General features: G+C 33.3%; 3 protein-coding genes across 3 annotated transcripts; 1 reads left to right on the forward strand and 2 right to left on the reverse strand.

Annotated features, from left to right (window-relative positions):
* Positions 1-540: 540 nt before the first annotated feature.
* LOC147391811 (solanidine UDP-glucose glucosyltransferase 1-like) lies at positions 541-5,797 on the reverse strand. The gene is made up of 3 exons (XM_086459111.1): positions 5,783-5,797; positions 5,600-5,711; positions 541-1,268 (listed from the first exon to the last, which is right to left on the reverse strand). Exons 1-3 carry the CDS (start codon positions 5,795-5,797, stop codon positions 541-543), a joined length of 855 nt encoding a protein of 284 aa, XP_086315237.1.
* Positions 5,434-12,578, reverse strand: LOC147391812 (WD-40 repeat-containing protein MSI5-like). Its single transcript, XM_086459857.1, has 11 exons — positions 11,724-12,578; positions 9,519-9,593; positions 9,261-9,405; positions 8,824-9,189; positions 7,964-8,075; positions 7,775-7,849; positions 7,541-7,620; positions 7,106-7,186; positions 5,970-6,030; positions 5,783-5,888; positions 5,434-5,670 (listed from the first exon to the last, which is right to left on the reverse strand). Exons 4-8 carry the CDS (start codon positions 8,844-8,846, stop codon positions 7,159-7,161), a joined length of 318 nt encoding a protein of 105 aa, XP_086315983.1. The 5' UTR covers positions 8,847-9,189; positions 9,261-9,405; positions 9,519-9,593; positions 11,724-12,578; the 3' UTR covers positions 5,434-5,670; positions 5,783-5,888; positions 5,970-6,030; positions 7,106-7,158.
* On the forward strand, positions 12,020-22,356 carry LOC147391813 (patatin-like protein 2). The gene is made up of 9 exons (XM_086459112.1): positions 12,020-12,085; positions 12,504-12,689; positions 13,535-13,696; positions 15,157-15,219; positions 20,460-20,627; positions 21,018-21,122; positions 21,235-21,277; positions 21,383-21,549; positions 21,964-22,356. Exons 1-8 carry the CDS (start codon positions 12,020-12,022, stop codon positions 21,439-21,441), a joined length of 852 nt encoding a protein of 283 aa, XP_086315238.1. The 3' UTR covers positions 21,442-21,549; positions 21,964-22,356.
* The last annotated feature ends 2,686 nt before the right edge of the window (positions 22,357-25,042 follow it).

Below are 25,042 nucleotides of genomic sequence, written 5' to 3' on the forward strand. Positions count from 1 at the left end.
GTGAATAGTTGTGCAGGATCCTAATTTTGGGGGTAAATGCTTCTTTTTATTAAGTTTTGAATTGAGGATAAGTTGGTATTTTGATCAGGATTGATGTGGGCCACTGGGCCATTTAATTATTGGGTTTTATTTAGGATTTAGACGATTTCAGGTCAGCAAAGAATCCTTAAGGTTCTTTTAAATCATTGATGGTTTTGGTGATTTTGGATGATTTCAGGCCATTGACCTGGTGGTATAGTTTTTTTGTAGAATAATGATTTTCTGACGCCCTCATCACAGAACCATTGATCATTTGCCTTGGGATACATAGAATCATAAATCTTTTTCTTGGGTATCACAAGGCAAATGATCTACAGTTTTGTGATAGGGAGTAGGGATGTGTATGTCATTGTGGGGCGTCAGTTTATCGCAAATTTTTTTATGGTAAGAGTTTTGTAACAAACAAGGGAATTGGTTGAGTTATTCTACCAAACCCATACCTGATAGAAGCCTAAACTCTTTAAACAAACAGAACCCATACCTGATAGAAGCCTAAACTCTTTAAACAAAAAGACAGCCTGAATAATCTCTGCTGCATAGAGACACGGGGCCTATAGCCCATACATTGTTGATCACAGCCTTCTTGTAGTGATCAATGTAAGTTGGCTCTAACTCGTAGAAGCTATTCTCAACGCAACCGAAGCTACCAGTTATTGAGTTGTAGATCCTTTTCATGTGATCCGTATAAGGAGTTTGAATTTTGAGATGTTGAGGGATTTGAGACTTTTTGAACTTGATCTCGTCAGGAAGACCGGGTAATATGAAATATGTATCTGATTGGTCATTGCAGTTATGGTCACTTGTGTAGCGTTCCATGCTGCCCATTGCACTTAGAGAGAAGACGGATGTGGAGGAGAAGTACAACCTTGGGATTCTAAGCTCTGCAGCGATATCATTTGTCCAAGGGAAGAACATATCGGTGACTATGCAATTTGGGTGGTTTTCTCTAAAGAATTTCTCAATATCGGATTGGAGAAGGTTGATAGCGTGAAATAGTTTTTGTGATTGCTCAGGAGTTTTTGTGGTGTTGAAATTCTCGATTCCTTCTGGTAAGCCGACTTCCTCCCTAGGTAAGTGAAGTAAATGAATTGAGACTGGGTAGCCGGATTTGATGTCTAGATCTATGGAGTTTTGGAAGAGTTTGGCATGGAAAGGGGTGGTGATGATGGTAGCATGAACCCCATGTCTAGAAAACATTCTTGCTGTGTCGACTAGAGGTATCATATGGCCTGGACTCAAAAATGGAAGGAAAAATACTTTTATAACTGAAGCATCCATGATGATGGTGGTGGTGGTAGTTCTCTCCCTTAATTTATAGATGGATTAAAAACTGTCTTGAATTGAAGAAATTTGGTAATCTATGAGTGGTTGTAGTTCAGTCACTCTATATCATGGACGATGGTAATTTGGGAAATATTTCAAGACTTTTGTGGCTCTTAGGATTTGAGGTAAAACAAAGACTTTCTAGATATCAATTATGATCATGGTTTTTAAACTTGGTATCACATCTCGTCTCATTCAGCTCCGATACCCTGTCATCTCGGACGAATTTTCAGATATGTTTGAGACGTCTCGTAAGACAACTCAAAAAATTAAATGTGAGATGTAAAACTCGATCAAAAAAATGATTTTGTGAGTTGATCTTATTCAACTCTAATACTGAGTTAACTCGGACGATACGTTTGGGTCTCGGACGAATTTAAAAACCATTATTATAATAGTACTTGGGACCCACATGACAATAATAGTCCTTGGGGGAGCGAACTACTTTTTTTTTTTTTTTTCCAAAAGGAGAATGTTGCAATGATACACAAAGGAGACAAAAATGAAGCGGTCGCGCACGCATAATTGTACATGCTTTTTACATCTTATCTCACAATAAAGCATCATCAGTAACAGGCATGACACCACATTTTGTCACCTTTGTGTCACCTCAACAGGACTCTTTCCAAAAGATCCTTTTCTTCTCTCTCTAGTCTTATCCTTTCATTTAGGGACCTCTCTCTCTTTCTTTCAAAATTTTGTACTGTAGTTTAATAGGATATTTGGTAAATTTTTTCTTTTTTTATGATCCCTTGTTCTTATTGAACTCATCATTTTTTTATTTATTGTCGAATTCATAACTTTTTATTATTGATAAACTCGATGGTGTTTTAGATGTCGAATTCACAATTTTCACTGTCAAGTTCACCACTTTTTAAATAAAAATGTGGAGAATTCGACATTGGTAAAACCCACCTATATTCAATTTTTAAGTTTTTTGACAAAAATATATAGAAAGATTAATTAAAAACTTGCGATAATGACTTGTTTAGATGATTTCAACCAAAGAGAATCACTCTTGATCAATTTTCATCCAAAAATTAAAAAAAAAAAAAACGTGAAAAAATCTTAATTTTTTTACATAAATCTTCAAAATATTTGAAAAAAACCCTTAAAAATAATTTCTTCTTATTTCTTAAATCCTTTCTGATGAAATGAAATATCCGAAACTTGATTGAAGAATTTGACTAAGTCAACTCAATAAAAAAAAATCACCACTAAGTTTAAATTGTAACATTGTTGATTGTCACTCGTAATATCAATTACAAATAATCAAATACTAAGGTTAGTTGATTATTAATGTCATTAATGGAAGGTATGTTGAATTTAAATTGAGAAAAGAATGGAGAAAAAATAGAAGAACGAGAAATTACTTTAAGGCACGTAGTTTTCTATGTTGTCATATAGACAACAGAAGTCACACTTCGCTTGAAAACGAAGATGTAATTGGTAAAAAGATTTGAGAGGAAGTTAATTCCTAGATATTATATTCTTATAGGTTCTATCATAACCGTGTAACTACCTTTAGCACGTCATCTAATCCTAGTGAATAAATTGATTCAATGCATCTATATATACCGTAATACAATACATCCTACTAATGCTCTAACAATTGGATTTATGAAAAACTTGTCATAGAGATATAACAGAGCACACTTTAGTCACAAACTATATGTTCTCTCAAAATTTGCATTAAGTTTGGAAGAACTTGTCATGCATGTAATTTCCAAATTGCAGTTAAAATATATATATAATCTGAATAAACATTAAATAAATATTACATGTACATATATTTATTTTTCACCAAGTATGCATGGAGCAGTGGAAGAGCAATTACACTTAGACTCTAATGCTCCCTAATTAATGCAATCCTTCCTTCAAACTTTATAAAAAAGAAGAGATGCTTCTTCATTTGGGGGACTTGAGACTCAACTCCTAAATTCTATCTCTAGTGAGTATCTTTTCTTTTTTGCTCGACAACTGACATGCTCACTAATTCGATTGTTTGAGGCTCTTTGACCACTATTATATTGGTGGCTCTGCAATTTAAGTAATTAGAGAATAATTGATATGCAACCGTATTTGGATTTAATATGATTGATGTATTTATAAAGTAATTAAATAATTGATGATTCAAATTGTCAATATTAACAGTTTGAATAATGGAGATCAATTTTTAGCTTTAATTGTTGAGATTGACCTTTTACAATCATCAAGGTCAATGATGGTAAAGTCACTGATCTTGATGATTGAAACATGAATCATTGTGAAAAAAAATTCAAATCGTTGAGATCAAACATTCTAAATATTGTCGAGATCAATGATTATTATCATCGATCTTGACGATTGAACATGAATCATTTTGATTGAAGATTCAAATCGTTAAGATCAACAATTCAAAATGCCGAGATCAATGATTTGATGAGTTGACCATTTTATCAGGGTAGATGAGGGGGCATTGAGAAACAAAGATTTTTATTAGATTTGAGATTTTCAGCCTCCCCCTCTGTGACGTACTCCCTCATACTCTCTTGACATGTCATGTGTTAGAATCATAGATTTTTTTCCAAGATACACAATTGCACCTTGGGATACTCAACTGCACATCCCCATATCAGGGGGAGCCAGAAAATCATTATTTTTATTATTATTATTAATTAAATTTTTATGGTGCATTTATAAATGAATAATGCTGAAAGTGACCTCAAGATTAGACATCACAACGCAAGCCCTGATGAGAAAGTGTACGAGAATCATAGATTCTGTCCTCGAGATATGACAGAAAAACATCTATGATTCCTATCCACTTTCACGTGGTTAATATGTGCCATATGAGTGCCAATCTTGAGGTCACTCCATCACACTCTTTAGAAATACATCCCTCCCCTCTATAGTCTATTAAATAATTTCCCTAAATCGAAAATAGGGTCCAAGACTGTAAGTGGCCTTCCAGACTTCCCAGAGTTTGACAGAAAATAGAAATACACGTCTTGTTTTAGACATGGCATATGCATGCAATAATAAAAAAATTAACCAAATTAGCAAATTAAAAATCTTTTGTTGACGTCAACTTTATAAAGAGTAGAAACTTTGAATTGAAGTAAATAATTGATTCGATCAATCCAAAAAATTTAGAATAAAATTTCAATGATGATGATTCAAATACTTGTTCATAAAACCCATCGGTTCAAAACGCAATAATCAGCCAATCAAGTACGACACTTCGATGTATAGATGTATCTATATATTAATGCTAAACAGTACTATTTTAATCCATTATACAAGACCATTGAAATAACGAATATTACAAAGATAAAATGAGGCAACTAAAATAATCTCATCATCCATGGTGGTAATTAAAAATCCATATATATATATATATATATACTTGTTCTCACTCACTGATGGAAGACAACCTTGGACATATCCTCGGACCTAATTAAAAATTAGAAAATCATTTAAACTCTCGTTGGCTTTTCGACATTTAAAATCCGTTCTTCGTTGCAAGCCAATCAGAACACAAACCAGTGAATCAACAATTCAATAAAATGAGACGTAGGACCATAAGACCTCTATTATGCATACTTTGGATGGATTGGGGGCCTTCAATTATAAATGTGTCCACTTTGAGAAGTTCCACACGTTAACTTCTTTTTTCCATTCTACTGTTACTACTAGACATTAACTTCCCATCTATTAAGTTAAAGAATCCCCTTTGAATCAATGGCAACTTCCACTGATCCACCCACCACTATGTGAAAAAAGCCCATATTTGACGGTCTTAGCCCGTCAAATTTTGAGAAATTTGACGGACCCTCCTGTCAAATATTCTCTTGTAGAATTTTTTTTTTTGACGGCCCTGGACTATCAAATTATTGGAGAATGGGCTTTAGAAGAAGAAAAAAAAATCATAGAGTATGACCATCGAATTTGAAGGTTTAACAAATAATAGCATGATCCTCTAATTCACCAATCACAATGAACGAAATAATAAAAAAAAATTAAAAAAATTAAAAAAAACAAAAGAAAAATCATAGAACAAGAATATGAAGGGCATCCATATTGACTGAAGAACAAAGAAGAGAAAACTGAATCAATATTCATGAATTAATATTTTGAAATTGAAATAGACCCAACTTCACATTAAATCGAAGAAAAAAGAAGAGAAAACTGAAGAACAAAATATGAGTAAGAGGAGAAAATAGATTCGATGGCCCAATTGATTTCCTTCACTAACATGCACTTGTTGATTGCTTCTTTGCAGCTGTGACCTTCTTCGCAACCTCTTTGCAGCTGTGCCTTGCATGCCTGATTGGGTCCATCACGTACATGTAAATCAATATCGATGCCTAATATAATTAGCAACAATTACAAGATCACAATATAAGTGATCCAACTAGAATACAAAATTGAAACTCACCTTCGTCGCCCGCATCAGATAACATCGTCAGTTACTTTAGCCCCTCACCGAGGCCTTGTGGCATTCTTGGGCTTTGGGCAAGATTACCTATCCTCCCCTTCATAGCCTGAGAAAATTCGATACAAAAACTTCCAATTCAGTAAGAGGCATAGAATCTGTCTTCTCTAAAAGATGGAAAGATCCTTACCTGTACACTCTTCTGGTGGGCTTCCTATAATGTATGCCTCCGTAACCAAGAGTGAGAGCTTCTGCACGAACAACAAAGGATTTCAGTAAAACTAAAAATCAAAATTAGATTGTCTAGAAAATGGAGTTCAATAGTTGCACATAAAACATGATTATATGCCATCCAAGTGCAAATTTTTGAGAAAAATAACTAAATTCCACAGTATAACTAAATTTCTATACTTCATTTCCATGTATCAGTGGGGAAAACATCTGAGATTCAAGTGGGAGGCCTCACTACTTAATAGGTGAGATGATTTTCCCATAATCAGATATTTATAACAAATCTAGAGCATATATACCCATAAATGGAAAGTAAGACATACCAAGGTTTTTGTAGTACTGGACTATACATGAAGCATATATGATGTGGAGACAGACCACCAAATCATTGAGCTCCATTGGGGATCTCATTGAATTAGCCTATTTAAAATACAAATAAAGGGCTACTTTCCTCGATATACCCCAGGAATAATCCCAAAATGCAATTTGATCGGATGGTTAGGACCATCCAATTGGACTGTTGTTTGACTAGGATATTGAATGATGGATAAGCTGGACTTGTCAGATCGATAAATTGTATACAAATTGTATGCTAGAGAACTGATTTAACTAACCTACTATGGAATCCGCTTGTTCCTATTAAGAGAATTTGGTAACCTCTTGCAACATGGTAAGAACAGATTTGTGTTAGGTTTTCTACCAAATACAAACCCATGATAGTTTACTACAATTTTATATGCAAAAAGGAAAAAAAAAAATAGTGTGTGTTTGTGTCTGTATTATTTAGTAATCAAACATAACTCATGCAAAGCACCAAAATGATTAAATTAAATTATGCAAAAGAGAAATGGTAACTAGATTAATAGAACTATAAATACTTAGTCACTTGTTATGACCAACCAAATGTAGCCAAGTGGTTCACAGTTTTGGGCCAATTCTTACCCATATCTCGACTTGATACTTGTTAGTGACCCCAGCCATCAGATTTGATAAATTTATACAAAGGTTAGTCATGCATGAGTATATTAAAACTGAAACCAAATTTGAGGGAATCAATAAAAGTCAATTTATACAAAGGTTAGTCCCAATGAATACCATTAGAATTAAAAGTCTCTTGTGGGTAAAATCCAGTTACTGATCTGATTCCATCAGTCTGTCTTGTGCCCACTTGCCAATCTGCAAAGCCATTTGCCCATTTTTACCCATTAATTCAAAAGTGGTAGTATTTATAATGATGTTAAAATATAACATACAAAGTACCATAAACTATAAATGCAGCAGTGGTATAACTAAATCCAGGCACACAATTAGACTCGCACGACCTATGGTTTCATACACTTTATCCCTACATGCATACACCAAATAGTTAATATTTGGTCAACAAATAAAAGCAGGACGAACTCCATCAGAAGATAAACATCACATGTCCATGACATATATGAAATTATGTAATGTGCCCCCTCCGCAAACTTAAAACATCACCAAATTCTATACTAGAAGATATTCAGGAACGAGGTTCGTTTTTCGTACCTGTGGCCAGCATGTTGGAAGAGTAAGCCTGGAGTATATGGCATCATCCTTGTTCCAACACGTTCTTTCTTTTTACCGAACTGGAACACAAGAAGTAATTTTAATTTTAATTTTGAAATATAAAGGGGGGACATTGTTTGTTTCATGATTGTGTTGATTTTCAAGATAAACTTGTACACTTGAACACAATCAGAGGATGGGGAAAGGTTGTTACATGTCTATAGATTGCTATACCTTATCATGATCCCAAATATTTAAGAGACCATCCTCTGCAGCACTGCCAAAAACAAACGATCTGTCCGGACACCACTGAATAATAAATAAATTTTCAGTTACAAAAGAAAGGAAGTGAAAATCCAAGCATCAATACAGAATAACAATGCAATCGTAAGAAAGAGATAAGCCAAGAAAATTATCCCATACCTGTACACAAAGAACAACAGCTTTGTGACTTTCAAATTTATAGATTGGTGACCCAACACCTCCAGAAGTGAGGTTTCGGCGATCAAACATGTGAACGGAATTATCAGCCAACCTGAAGTAAAAAGAATGAAGAATAGAAAATAACCAAAAATGCTGTAAAAACTTCTACATCTATTAAAATTAAGCATATAACTAGGTCAGGAAAAAAAAGCATTATACATTTATGTACTTCTATTTGCAAATTCTAGCTGATAACATGATGTTTGCAACAAGAAGAATCCCTATTTGTTCCGATGGATTATGACCGTTGGATCTGATGTTGTGGATGGCTAGATCTCGTCTTTAAGTGAAAATGTGACTTACAACTGACGCACATCATTTGGTTTTCAATTTTAAAGTATTACCTTATATCCATCAAGAAAAAAAAAAAAATAATGAAATTCAGATATACAGGCCATGGAAAAGAAATCATGCATCATGCGATCTGCAAAATCACATAAATAGGACTATCTAGATGGCATATGGATCTAATAGATTGAATATATCTTAGTTCAAGAAACAATACCACCAACAATTTGGTAAGTTGATTCATCAGAAAATTGATAAATTATATTTATAGCTGTGATTGAATTCAATCTAAGGGACCAAATATGTAAATTTTCTATGTGTGAACTGCTGAAAGCAGAGTTACCGTTACATAGAATTAAATATTTCATGAATTACCATAATTAAGATAGTTTTTCAATCCAAGAGAAGCTAACCAGACAATACAATAGTACTCCATACAAAACAGAAGGCATGTGTTCCACGCAAAACAACAAAAAATATTAAATAAAATAATTTAAGTCGAGTGTCATAACCTTCCCAACCCCTTGAAGGGCATTTATGGGCTGCCAAAGAGCTGAAAATGTGATGCCAATGCTAAACAAATGGACTGTGCTTCCAGCCATCCACATCATGAAGCCCATCATGAACAAATTCTTGAAAGGGGCTTGGGCCACTTCCCAAGCTTTCTATTCATGCGGAAAACGAAAACATGTTAACTACTTGTACTTTAGGTTACACAGAATAACATATATTTTGTTAAAACTCATTTAACAAATGAAAGCATATCTGCAACTGTCTTCACTTCCTTTCATGAAAGCATCAGCATGTTTCACCATTTTCGACTTCCTTTCATGCATATCTGCAACTGTCTTCACTTATCCAATGGTTTCTCTTGAAATCTGGATTTTGAATTCAGTTTATTAATTATATATAACTCAGAAAACAAATGACAGTGGGGATAACACAGTACCTCCAATGGCAGGAGAGCCTTAGGAATTATTATGAAACAAAGGCAATTGGACACAAAACAAGTAACTTTTATAGATAGCTACACCTCTCTTTCTCAAACATTTGTGTCGAAATGATTCACTTCTTCACCAGCAAAATTTCTTTTTCTGCTCCAAAACCAAAAAAACAGAAGTAGAATATAAGGACATCAGTCTCATAAATGACCCAAGTAAATAGTCTTCTTTTAATTATACAAGCAAGGATTTCAATTTCGACTTACCCGGAGTTTGGCTTCTTCTTGATTGTCTATATAAGCAAGAAGCTCCTCTTGCCTCATTAGTGCGTCATGCAGAGCCTACTCAGGAAGAAGGAAGCAAAATCAAATCATTATCTATAAGTACGCACATGCACGTATAAATGTAAACATACATACATACATACATACATACAGGCAGACAATTAAGAAATGCCTCTAAGTGCACAAATTAAAACAAAAAATATGCACATGCACATATAGGTAAATGCAGACGTGTACAATAATGAGCTTGCACAGTGATGAATCCATGACATACCTTCTCCCTCCTCCTTTATCCGGGCTTGGGACCGGCTATGTAAAACGTTAATTTTACATTGGCGGAGTTAAAAAGGTTTTACCTAATACATACAGAGTTAAAAAAGTTTTACTTAATACATGCAGAGTTAAAAAAGGTTTTACTAAATAGATAGAAATGATCAATCAGTTTGACTTCAAAGTTTTGAAGTAAAACTCAAAGTGCTAAATTGTACACCAATGAATCCATGAATGGTTTGGTCCATCATGTGTGGACCTTCACAAACTATTGAAATAACAGATGCTAGGAAATGTAGGTGTACTTCTCATAAACTCTCTCTACGAACACAACAACATCACCTTTTCATACATCACCTCTAGAGGTAAAAATAGAATTTTCAATTTGTAACTATAAGCATAAAACAAGTAAAAATTGTAACTATAAGCATACATCACCTTTGTATACAACAAGTACACGAGCAGCTGGATGATCATCCATAACTCTCTATCTATAAAATTCATAGTAAAGAATGACCCGAGAAGCATAGAAAGAACACGTTAGTGAAGACTCTGCACTTCCCTTTTTTCCCTTAGATTATTGGACTTTGACCTCACCTCACAATCCATTAATTAGATAACTTTGTCAATCTACTGTTTTGAGCTTATAAACATATGGTACAGAATAACATGCATGCACATGCATCCGTAACAATATTAACAATTTAACCAACTAATGACTTGAAAGATAATTAATAAAAAAATGTGATTTAGACAGATAAACATAACATAAAATTTGAACAAAAGCTTTCAAAACTAGGATAAAAGAATTCGTAATGATGCAAATATATCATCATTAAAATGAAAATCGTTCAAACTTATTGACATATTATCAATTAGAGATATATTCTAATTTACCTTGTTTGTCTTAAGATAAAAGCAAAACCATTAAATGCAACAATTAATTCTCAACTATGGGATTGTTAAGAAATTCATAATCAAAAGCCTACTATAATTCAAGTCATAGTTATAGTAATTCAAAAGATATTAGACTTCTTGACTGTGTAACTATTGAACTTCCTTCTTTACTCGTTTCCACATTGCATGGGTATATGCCCTTTGACATATAAATATAACATAAAAGAGTTGAAACTTTATTTTTTGTTAAGTAAGATTATATTAATATGGACAAAAGATTAGTTTACAATCCAAATATGGGAAACCGTCCCCAACTAGTCCTCCAGAAGGGTCTGTTTAGCCAAAGGAGGTAGGTTTGCAAAAGAGAAAAAAATCAAGAGAAGAGTTACAAACACTCCATAGTTTGCTAGTGTATCAGTAAACGCCATTTCACTCTCTCCATGTGGGCTGAACTTTCCATCAAAATCTTGATAGAGCTGACTTTATACTATGTATCACAGAATTTGTTCTCCACGGGAAAGATTCTCCTTTCAATCTGTTCCCCACAAGCATTGAATTAAGCTCAATGATGACAATTTCTTGGTGTAAATTCTAAACTTGAAGAACTCACAGCAACACTGTCAAAAAACACTAGAACTAGAATTTAAAACTTAGTAGTTGGACTATAGAAACTATATTAACATATTTGTAATGGTCATTAGTAAATTCTTTTATTGTATTTTAAACCTGAATGATTGAGGTATCATTTGGGCCATTGTGACAATATATACAGGATCCAAATTTTTGAGTTTAGTGGCAATCCGTTTTCTAAGTCTCTAATTTGGCATAATTTTTTTTAATAATGTTTTTAACTAATCTAAAACGCGAATCATACAAAACTGAGATTTGAAATAAGAAAATCCTACAAAACCTAAAGTTCAACTAATTTTCTACTAAAATTCAATGAAACTCAATTCGATTTATACGATACAAACCCTAGAAGACATGAATCAAATAGGAAAAAAGAGATTTCGAACATACCTTGAGGATTAGATGTGAAATTCAATTTTTCCAGACAAATCGTCATGAATCTACGATACCTGATCTCAAATGATGTGAAATTCAAGCTTTTCGATCCTCGATTAGCAGAGAATCCAAGAACATAGAGATTTCTATAAAGAAATTCAAAGAGAAGTTAGTGATGGAGGAGTGTCTAGATCAACTATAAATGAATTCGACTTCGTCTGAAATGGAGATAGAGATTTCTTCGCGTGGCTGCGATTGAAATATGTTCGATTTCGAGATGTGCAATCGAAAGAGATGCAACTCCGTCAACAATGGAGACAAAGAGTTCTTCGCAAAGTTTCCATCGGGAAGAATCGTGCTTCACCTTCGATGGAGAGGTCGATCGATTGAGAGAGAGAGAGATCGACTGTGAGAGAGAGGCAGAGAGTGAGAGTAATTGACCGAAAAAAGTGATTCACGGGCCGCGGAGTTTTGGGTTTAAAATTCGACGGGCCACGCCCAACAAATTTTCTTAGACAAATTTGGGATTTTCACGTAGTGCACCACTGGTAGCATTATTGGAGGTTTTGAACATCGATGGAGGCAGTATAAGAGGGATCATTATTGGAGGTTTTGAACATCGATGGAGGCAGTATAAGAGGGATAATTCTGGGAGCCATGCATACTGAGACTTCTTCGAATCCAAGCTTCACGTACACATAAAAAACTTCTTAATTGCCTTACCCCAAATTTCAAATTTTCTTACATTAAATGGTGTACTAGTTCATGAGGCTAAAGATGTTTTTTGAGTTATAGGAGCTTGATGGACCCCAAGCAAGGATCACGGACTACTTTGACATGGTCACAGGAACAAGCACAGGAGGATTAGTGACTACCATGGTTACTGCTCCTAATAAGAATAATCACCCGCTTTACGCTGCCAAGGATATTAATAATTTTTATTTGGAGCATTGCCCAAAGATATTTCCTCAAAAAGGGCAAGTAAAAGGGGAGATATTGTAACATCTTATCCTAATATTGGGTAGGCTAATGTTGACTAATGTTGGATTGACAATCTTCCTCAATTCATAACCATTTTAGTGTGCCTATATCCATATTTGGTGGATGGTAATCGATTTTGGATTCGGCAATTATCCACAACATGGGGATTATAAAAATGAATGATGTTTTTGGGTTTTTTCCAAAAACCCATCATCTTCAAGCTTCCAAAAACGTTTTCTTGTTCTTAAGATTTAAAGGTAGAAGAAGATATAATTTTGAGTTTTTGAAAGTTAAAAATGCTATCTATTCAATGATTTATAGATAAACTATCGATTAATTGTTTGATTCACAGATCAAATCGATTGGTCCTTTATTCGTCGACTTTTAGAATTTTTTTGTGACTATGATTTGGTGTGTTTTATATTAAGATACAAGTAATGATGATTTAAGTTCTCTAATTCTTAAATTATAGGACATGCACACATGGGGTTATCCTAATCTTTTGGTCTAATTTGCACCCAATGTTATTTCATTGACATTTCGATGATTGATGATTGACGATTGATGATCGCAGAAATGGTTTCTTTAGTTGGGCGAAGGGTTTGTTTAAGACGGCCACAGGGGCCCAAGTATGATGGAAAGTATTTACAATCCTTAGCAAAAGACCTACTTGGTGACACCACCATCAGCCAACAAACCCTCACAAATGTGCCCATCCCAGCTTTCGACAACAAGCTACTTCAACCCACCATCTTTACATCGTTAGGGTTAAGGATATATTCTCTAATTCTTCCAATTTTCAATCCAACAAAGTTTTTCACATTTTTTTTTACAAATATGTACAGGCCAAAACTGATGTTGCCAAAGATGCTAAATTATCTGATATCTGCCTCAGTACCTCTGCTGCACCTACATATCTCCTGGCACATTACTTCGAGACGAAAGACTCTACAGGAAAAACTCAAAGCTTCAACCTCATCGATGGTGGGGTTGCAGCAAATAATCCGGTATATCTCATGAAATTTGACTATTAGTCCACAATAATAGTATACAAGCATTAGAAATTTAAGGGAAAAAAAAAATACAAAAATGGGCACTTATCGTTGTAATGGTATTTATTTATTTTTACCAAAATAGTTACATCATTTTACTAAATTTACCTTTATACCCATGTGAATTTCATGCAATACTATTTTTTTTTTCTAGAAATGGAGGGTATAAAAGTAAAATCATGAAAGTGGACCTACATGTCCTTTTTTGGTAAAAATAACTATATACGTATCAAAATGAGTATATGTCTGGGGTATGATGAAATGGGTGATTTCGGTGTTTGAACTTATGTGACTAACAATAACTCAGCAATTGGTTTCCCTACATTTATGTTATAATGCATTTGGTCTTCATAAATCTCACCCATTTGTTTGTGCAGTCCCATCAGATCAAGCTTTATGTGTGAATGTATGTTTGAATTTATGCATTTATTTACGTTAACAATCCTCCCAAAACTCACTTTTGATTACTGTAGTCATTGTTAAGTTTTTTCTATATAGAAACTTAAATCATGATCAATCTTTTCATAGGAGAAGAACATGGCGCAATTACCGCACACATCTGCTAGCAACTATATCTGCCTACAATACTTGTCATCTCATATCACGTTCACTTTGGATAGGATCCAAATCAATTGCTCACCAATTGCATTTGCTTGAATTTTCTTCAAATATTAGCAGTCCGTTTGAAATGGTAGCAAGCCCCTTTCTTTGGTACCTTCTTAATGTAAATTCGCAAGCATTATCGAAGTGATGTCTTGATTAGAAGTGATTCAGGATTTACACTTTGCCCATGATTAGGTCCTATTGGATGGTTTGGACGCATCCTCTTTGCTGACATTTTTATATCTTCGATTAATAATCTTGAAAAGTTTGACACAGTCACGTTTTTTGACTCTATGCACTTCAAAAGCCTCTAGTTTCTATTTTTTTTGCTTTGTGTTTGACTCCCTCTCTTCTTTTCTTTAGAAATTAAACCACAATTGTAACTTGTAAGCGAATGATTTCTCACTCTCTAATTTGCAGCGGCCACTACTGCCACTATAGGCCTCACTTGTATCTTTAACTAAGGTAGTAGAACCAATTAGTGGTGGTGTTTGTCCACCACTATAGGGGTCCAAAAAAGGCAAAACACACACACACACACACACATGTGCGAGCATGCATGCAAGGTAACCCCCAAAAAAGAAAAAGGAACAAATCAAAGACCTCCGCTGCTCTGTTTTTCTGAAGTAGAGGAATATGTTTGCGAAATCTATAATTAGAGACTGGTTATTGATAATCCTGCCTGTGTTTGTCAAATGTCCAAAAGTTGTTTTTTCATGATATGCCAACATGAGACAACTCAAAATTGTTTATGAATCTAGTATATTCTTTTATACTCAATTATTGACAAGGTTATTGTGTTAGTTTTACAGGAACTTGTCTTGACTATGGCTATAATTTGCAACAATCTTGTGTCTCAAGCTTATCAGTACCAGGTTTACTTTTTTTCCCTCCATTATCAGATATCCAACCCTTTTTCCCTACAAGTATGAATGATTTCTTAATTAATTTATGTGATTGCATTAACTACTCAGGCATTTACATTAAAACACTTGGTTAAACAACCAACTACTAACTACTGCATTAATGGTTTTTTTTCCTAAGTATGTATAGATATTGCATTAATATATCTAAGAAATTAGAACATGGACGATCGTATGAGTGACATTCTAAAATTCTTAGATTAATCCAAGTATGATATGTATGTCCACATTTAGAAACATTGAGCTACATTGACAATTTAGAGAATACACGTTTAATTGCGCAGTTTACTATGAGCTGCATGATTAAGTAGAGTACTTGTCATGCCCCAAGTTTCAAGTTCCATAACCCGATCCTTTATCACTATTTGAACAGTGATTAGGGGTGATTTAGGAATAATCCACTTACTCACATCGACAAGAAAAAAAAAAATATGATAAACCTAACTAAAAACATTATCTAAATCCATTTCTTGGAAACATTCACATAGGATAGGTCAATGCACCTTCAATAAAAAATTCATAAATTATTCAATTTTTATCAGAATTTAATGCGACACCCATTTTGGAAAGATGGTTGAAATAACCATAATATAAAAATGCTAAATCAAATAAAATATTTATTTTTCAGGTATAAAAATACCTAACAAAAGTTCTGTACTATGATGTAATTTAAGATTTAATAACACATCGTGTGACTTCGAAAATATGTACACACTTCAGTTCATATTGTAAAGTAGAGATTTTAAATTCTATAGAAGTTATTGAAATGTGGAACCCAAGAAAATATGAAATGCATATTAAAATCATTGTTTGGCATGTGAAATGTTTTTTTTCAAAAACAGCGGCACAAAATAGGTTTCCTACATATTTAGTAGGTTGGACGGTAAAATCCAGAATAAATATTTCTGTTATTTAAATGGTATGGGGCCAAAACCATGTCAAAATTAACTTCCTAAACCCAATCCTAAAAAAAAATTAGAACTAAAGGAGAAGTCTAACCATGGATTGAGACGATATAAAGTAGGTTTTGTTTTCTATTTATTTCTGTTGTCCATTAATAGTGACAGCAAAAATGACTCATTTTAAAATATAATAATTTTTTTTAAATTCCAAAAAAAATATAAGGATATGCGCGTGCGAGTTACAAAATTCTTCCAAGCGGTATAACATCATTTCAATAACAAATAAAAATTCTATAATATTTCTCGTGAAACATGTTAAAAGGAATTAGTAACATAACAAATCTTCTTTTCTAAATTAATTAATAACTAAGGTTTTTAAGATGAAAATCCTATACTTTTATTCGATAAATTAGTTTATAACGATTCTAATAAGCATAAGATAACATCAAGAAGTCTTCCCAAAATCCCATACACCCATAATTATGGAAGCAAATAAACTTAGAAATAAACAAAGTAAAATTGTCGAAGATGATTTCAACACCGCTAATGTGTCTTCATCGAAATTTGAAATTTTTGACATAAAACGTCGGTGAGCGGCGAAGCCCAATAGGAGTGATATGACACCCCTCCATATAGTCAAAAAATAATAGAAAAAAATACATCAAATTGCACATGATGTGATGATAATAAAATAAAACAAAATAATTATTTTACCACTTTATAAATAAGAAAATTGCTAAATCATTTTCTTATCAATTATTTTATTTTCGATTTGGTTAAACTGTCATATTCAATTCAGCCATTTTATTCCCAGTCTAGCGAAACCACAAATTACCGTATTCTAAGGTCTTCCTTGAGGGTTTAAGGGTCTTGCACCCAAGGGCCTATGCCCTACTTGCTTTACACCATCATTTGTCCTTATAAAAATTCTATCCTTTTTATATAACATAAAAATCATGTGAACCATTCATTCTTAGCATGGAATCACTAAAATCATACCAACATTTATGTATATAATATCATTAGATTATATGATTATCAACATTTATGCAAGCATGATTTATTTGTTTTATATCATTATTAAACTGAGTTAAAGGGAGTCAAATCCTACTCTGATCGAATTCTGGATCATTTTTTATTGAGTCACATGTTCTTCGCATCTCCTTAACCCCGTGGTCTTCTTCATCTTTCTATTGGAGAGTCTCCACACTACCTACGTCCCTTTTTCCCTCTCTCCATTCTTCTCTCTTTCTCTTTCCTAAGGATGAGATTAAGTTGAAAAATAAAATAAATGTATACTCCTCAAAATTCCAGCAATAGTGTCATCACATATTATCTCAATTATTTACTATAAATATTAATTCTCCTATCAATCTAGGTCACTCACAAATTAAAATTTTTTTTAACTATTTTAAAAATATTTTCTTACTTCAACATGAATATAAAATATTAATTTGAATTTTAAAAATAATTTCCTACTTGAGTCCCTTCCATTTAAGAAATGATTTTAAATTTTGAATAACTTCACAATTCAATTATCATATCATCCTTATTATTTTATTTTTTTATATTATTAAAAAAATAAAAATGAAACAAAACACTTATTAAGGACCACCACAATATGTCAGTTTTCTATAAATTTTATTTGTATTCTATTTATGGTATGTTTGATTGCACATGGAAAATAGGGTGAAAAATTAATTTTCATGGAAAATGACATTTTTCAAGTGTTTGATTGCACATGGAAATGAAAATTCATTTTCCATCCCAATTAAAAAGTCCACCAAAACATGGATTTTACTTTCCCACCCATATGAGTGGGAAAGTGAAATTCACCCATATTTTTCATCCCCAATTCTTTCCCACTCATATCTTCTTCTTCCCTACCACCACCACCACCATTACATTAACCTCCTCGTCGTCATCATTGTCGTCTCCGTCATCATCATCTCCGGTCACCTTCTCTCTCTCTCTCTCTCTTACCTCCTCCGCCACCACCACCACCACATTCTCCCCCAATTTTCCTCATCATCTTCTTCCTCACTTATCTCCGTTATTACCACCATCGCCACCATCACCACCACGTTCTCCCTTCTTCTTCTTCACTTACCTCCACCGTCGCTGCCATATCTTCATCCCTCCCTCTTCCTTCTCATCTTCTTCTTCCTCTCCCCATCCTTCTCCTCTTCTTCTTTTTTCTTATATTTTTTCCATGATTTTATCCAAGTAAAGTCAAACAATGATATTTGATTTTCCAACCCTACCTATTTCCACAACTATTTTTCCATGGATTTCAAATTCCATGGAAAGTCACTTTTCATGCAATCAAACATACCCTTAAAAATTTAATGATACCAAAATAAGACTCAATGTAATCCAATAATAATTTTAGCAATTTTTGACTTGATTAAGAAGGTCTTTTTAATATTTATTTTAATACCTATGATTACACCAATTTTGCATAAAAGTACTTAATTTTAAATTAAATAAAAAGAACCCCCCCTATACATTATAAATTACATTATAACACCACTGTCAACTAATCATTTTTATAGTGATTAATTTATCCTTGTTTTAACAAATACTATCCATATCACATGGACTTCTATGATTTGAGCTACTAAGTTATCTACTATATTTATTTATTGGATGCATACATTTTAATTAATTACTCAATTATATAAAGTCAAAATTCTATATTAGTAACCACTTTTTATTTCATAATATATTTTTTTAGAAATAAATTTTAACAATGAATGAAAACCTGACATTAATCAATATTTTGTTTCATAATTAAGTTGACTTCAAATGTTGACAACTAATTGTCTAACATAATAAATTATCGAAATGTAAATCTTAAAACTACCATATGTTAAAACCAAAAATATTGATTATAATATATCACAATTAAATATGTTTTCAAGAGTATTACTTATAAAATAATTTTATGGGTTTTTAAATCAGGGATATTACAATATCCCACTAATAAGTAGGAAAAATGTAAGGCTTCTCATAGGGTCTTGGTGTAGCAGGGAGGCCCATCCCATGTGATATAGTTTCAGTTGTGGTTGTTCACGGTTGAGCCAATGGGACTACTTCTCTTTTAAGTGTTCATCAATTTTTTTTCCTTCAATTAATCAGAATTGCTTTGTGCTACATAATTTAGCATTTTATGGACTTTTTAAAGATGCATTGTTTCTCTCCTACCTTGGATATTCTTAGAATTAGAGGCATGTTTGTTTCTTATTAATTATTTACTTCTTGTGTAAGATTAATTGGGAGTCGGTTGACCAATTGTTCATTCATTGTGCCTACGTAAATTTAGTGTGGTCTCATTTCCTTTCTATTTTTCATTTGTCTTGGTCCACTCCAAGGTCTTTGATTCAATTCTTTTCTAGCTGGAGGTCTACATTGGTGTAAGCAAAATAGGGATTTTAGGGGAATTTTTGTTTATGTGGGATCTTAGGGGGCCTCTAATACTATATTAATACTATATTATTAATACTATTAACGACACTTATTTTACCTGCCGATAATATATCATATTAACGGCATTTATTGGAAACCGTCGTTAAATAATGTATTAGATGCGCTTTCGAAACCGCCGGTAATAGTATTAATTATATATTATTAATATAGTATTAGAAGCATTTTAAAAACCATCGGTAATAGTATTATTTAACGGCGGTTTCTAGTAAATGCCGTTAATATATTATATTACCGGCAGGTAAAATAAGTGCCTCTAATACATTATTTAACGGCAGTTTACCATTAATGACGTTAAAAGGATACATTCCCCTCGCTTCATGTAAGCGCTGCTAATACAGATTTCAGTGGCGGTTTCCAATAAACGCTGTTTATATTAGACATTGCCAGTGGTTTATAACCACAAGTAATAGAAAAATACACTAGGACAAAAGAGTCTTATTGGTATTTCATAACTGTCGGTAATTGTTCTAAAAATCGCCGCAAAAAAATCTATTATTGTTGGCAGTTCTATAACCACCGTTTCAGCCGCCACTATAATTTTCCTCGACGCCATAATTGCCAACCAAACTCTTACCGCCGCTGATATATAATACCGACGCTTCGTTAAAATATAGTGGCGATTTGAAAATGCCAGTGAAGATCGCTTATTTTGTAGTGGCACTGCAGACACTACTTGCCATGAGCCACATCGCAGAGGAGATTTTGAAATACAATCCAAAATTTTCAGCTTTCAAGCCAATGGATTGCACTAGTTTCTTAATACTTTCACTTGGGATTGGGACAGCTAAGCGTGAGGAGTGATACAACACATCTGTGGCCGCTAAGTGGGGCTTGCTTGGATGGTTGTATAATGGTGGATACACACCCTTGATTGATCTTTTCACTGATGCAAGCTCAGATGTGGTAGGCATTCATGCTTCTGTTCTATTCCAAGCCAATCACTCCAAGAAGAACTATCTCCGAATTCAGGTACTAAGCCATGTTAGTAAAATTGATTGATTGAATGAATTTTTATTTTTATTTTGGCCAAAATCAAAATTTAGCTCCAAATTATTGATTTTGCACCAATCTTGTTCTTCTATTTAATTCTACCTAACAATATGCTTCCCACAAAGGAAAATGTCTTCATATTTGCCCTCAATACATTAAACAACTAATATATATATATATATATATATATATATATATATATATATATATATATTTCCTTCTAAAAATTAAACTAGGGAGGAAAGTTGAGATTATTTTATCACATTAAATGATTCTCTCCCCTTGCTTATAGAAGGATGTAAGGTTGATTTTTTGGTGAGGATTGACACTTTGCATTGAGTTTCTTCATCAATTATTACATTCTCTCAGCGTGCAGACTTTGGTTTAATTCTTCAACAGGTTCAGATAGCTCAAGCTTTTGAGAAAGGTGGAGCAGCATGCCTCAGTGTGTTGACAGATGCAAAATACTTCCAGGTAAAGTTTTTGCATGATGGCATAAGTTCAAGGATAGAAGGCTGGTTGAAAGTTGAAACATTAATTATTTTTCTAGACACTTTTGTCTTTATTTTGGTTTTATTAAATGCAGGGAAGCTTTGAAAATTTGGAAGCTATACGTAATGCTGGAATAAAGTTCTTTTCTTGTTAAAGATGTCCTCTTTGCTGCCTCATCTTTACTTGTATGTTTTATTTATTGGTTTCTTGGTCTGTAAACTTCTGGCTTGAGCAAGAATTACAGTGCCCCCTTCTTTGGAAAGAATTCATCATTGATGCGTGGCAAATTTACTATGCTTGAACAAAAGGGGCAGATGCAATTCTTTTGATTGCCGCTGTATTGCCTGATATTGATATCAAATACATGACCAAGATCTGCAAAATGCTTGGGTTGGCAGCACTGGTTGAGGTCTGTAGGTTTTCTTTAGTCATAATTACATTTCTTTTTCTAGCTTAAGTGCCTAAACTGTGATCCTGCATTCCTCGGATAAAACATAGTTACTATTTCTCAAGGTTAATACAGTCATTTTGTTCAAGTCAATCATTAGTAGATTTCATTGTTTGAAATTATTTCTTGTAAGTCCTTACAATAACTTTGAGTCACTCTATCAGTTGTTCTCACCATTATCAATTTTCTTGTTGTGGGTGTGCTGAATTCAAAAGAATTTTTTAACTGATCTTACCTTTTAAGACATGTCCTCGATTAACTTTTGTTCCTCTCTTTTGCTCCAACCTTTGGGTCTATAAAACTTCTATCAAAATTTCTGAATGGAAAGAAAAGGAAATAGTAAATGATTTTTCATTGTTTATATTTGTTTTGAAGGTGCACGATGAAAGGGAAATGGATCGTGTTCTAGCAATAGAAGGGATCGAACTTGTTGGCATCAACAACCGTAACTTTGTTAAATTTTAAAGTTAATTTTCTAGAAGTCTTATTTTATTTTAAGGGTTGTAGTGAGGGTATTTATGTAATTTTGTATAGGTCCCACTTTACATGTGCCGTTGACACATGTCACTTTCTTTGTCTTCTCTACCGCATCACCTTTGTATTTTTCCATTTAACCATTATTTCTTTTCCGATGTACTCTTCTAGAATCTCCACCTTCATTGATGTAACACACCATTGAATCTTTGATTAACTAACTTGGGTCACTTATTCTTGTCTAAAAGACTATTCTTTGGTCATATGAATCAAATGGTTCTGGTTCTCTCTTCATTTCTGTTGTACTTCTATGGCACTTCTGTAGATGTTCCCATCTAGAAATGGTAAGAAAGTTCGAATTCATGACAAAACCATGTCCACAACTATTCAGGTCATTAAGATAAAATATAGATGAAAGACCTACTGAGAGCATATGGTGTGATTTGGACAGAATGAAGAGATTTTAACTCACAAAGAGAAAATTTCAAGTAATATTCTTCATTCATTACTATAATTTCTTTGTTCAATTTATTATTATAGACATCCAATTCCTAAATGTTTTGGTGAATATTCGAAATACCCCATTGTTTTCAAATTAATCACATTGACTCCTCGACCTCAGTCCTCTCTTATGGACTAATGGACAATGATTTAAATGCCCTGCCCTCATTCTCAAATATAGTGATGCTATAACTTGGTCCTTCTCCAAGAAGGCCAAGTAAATGATAATGAATGTATCATCTGCTAAAAACACATGAACAAGAATCAAAATAATGGGTTCTCTGTTAAATGTTCTCAAAGAAAAAGAGTGAATAGTTGTTCAGGATCCTAATTTTGGGGGTGTATGCTTCTTTTTATTAAGTTTTGAATTGTGGATAAGTTAGAATTTTAATCAAGATTGATGTGGGTCACTGGGTAATTTAATTATAGGGTTTTATTTAGGATTTAGAAGATTTCAGGTCAGCAAAGAATTCTTAAAGTTCTTTTAAATCATTGATAGTTTTGGTGATTTTTGATGGATTTCAGGTCATTGATTTAGTGGTATAGTTTTTCGTAGAATAATGATTTTTTGACGCCCCCATCACATCACTGTAGATACATTGCCTCAGGATACATAGAATCATAAATCTTTTTCTTGTGTATCACGAGGCAAATGATTTGCGGTTCTGTGATAGGGCGTTAGGGGGTGTATGTCAAAGGGGGGCGTTAGATTATCAAGACTCTTTTCCGTCAGAGTTTTGTAATACTTTCTGGAGTTTCAGGGCCTCCACAATGAGGGGAGGCTTCCAAGTGATTGTGACTTGTATTTACTATTTTTATTTACGCAAATTGATTTTCAATCTTGATTTTGATTTTGTTTGATGTTTAGGAAATTTAGGGGACCCTATCTCCAATCCATCGTTTTGAACTTCATCTTAATCCCTTCTAAAAAATCCTATCTTCTTTAGGTTTGAAGGTTCAGTATATTAATATTAATGTTGAAGATTAGGGTTAGAAGAATTTACCTGACTGGTTTTGGAAAATGAAATTATTAAGGTCATCATCATCTTACATTATTTTATTAGAAAAGATTGAGGTCAAGGGGGGCATGTGGGTGTTTTAGTTAATATTTGATATACCCCCAATGTTTAAAACAGATGACATTGCCCTTCACTACTTTAAGGTATTCTCTCATATAGTTGTAGTAATGAGACATGACCTAATGGTGTTTATTTAGGGGGCGATTGATTGCGCTTCTAAACGCAATTTTACCGGCGTTTGTGTCAAAAAATTGTGATTTATAATTATTTGCAAGTTTGATAACGCTTCTAAACGCAGCATTTTGAATTTGGAAATGCAATTTTGTGAAAAAAACGATGAAACGAGAAGCGCATGAGAGCAACTTCGCGCAACTGCATTTTAAAACGATCGAGTGAAATGACAAAATTACCCTTCGTCATATATCCTATTTCTACGCATAGTCCGCGATAAAAAACCTCTACTGTCTTCGTTTTTATCACTCACTCACTCTCTCTCTCTCTCATCGATTTCAACAGTATCAGTGACCCACCTCGACGACGACGACGGTGACGGCCATCATTCCGATTGAAACCCATCGATGACGGTGACGTGCTAAGCGTTAAATCAAAACCCATTGACAACGACTATAAACAGCAAGCTTTCGAAACCCATCGACGCCATTTCTCGTTGAATCTAACTCCGATCAAGACAGCGACGTCGATCGACGCCATTGAAGACCTCGTTTGCTATCGATGCCATTGACGACAACAATTCGAAGTCCGATCCAACGCAATCTCTCTGTTTGCTCCTTTTTTCATCGACGCCATTGACGACTGTGAGCTCTCTCTCTCTCTCTCATTGATTTCAATTATCATGACTAATTTTTGACGAAATTTCATATTGAATGTTGGATTTACAGCATAAATTTTTTTTGTTAGGGTTATTTATAATTGCTAATTTCTTGTTAGATTTCTGTTAAGATTATTTCAAATTTCTCTTTGATTTTTTTGGAATATTATTGTCTCTTTTATATTCAATAAATATATTTATTTTTTGTGATAAATTTTGAAGGAGTTTTAGGCATTCTTGTTATGTAATTTATAGACATTTTCTTATTTTAATTCTCGATTTATACTCTATTGTTGTAGGGTTTTCGTATCTGATTAAGAACGCATGCATTTTTTATTTTATTTTTATCTTCAATGATTTTATCATGATTTATATATAATTATTCAAAATAGTGAATTTTCATTATTTTTATTTTTATTTTTATGATGAACAACAAATTCTCCTTGACTGCTCTGCTCAACTTATTTATATTTAAGAAGCTACAAACACTTTTTATGATTATTTATTTTTTTCCCTTTTTAATTTCATTTATAAGTATTTTTGTTCTTAATGGTTTTGATTTATTTTATTAATACGGGGATTGTATAATTGCATTTGAAAATAATTTCTCAAGCAAATGGTCCTAATAAAA

Source organism: Akebia trifoliata, chromosome 11 (assembly GCF_017979445.1).
Source record: "Akebia trifoliata isolate Shusen 1 chromosome 11, ASM1797944v1, whole genome shotgun sequence".
Taxonomy (NCBI): Eukaryota; Viridiplantae; Streptophyta; class Magnoliopsida; order Ranunculales; family Lardizabalaceae; genus Akebia; species Akebia trifoliata.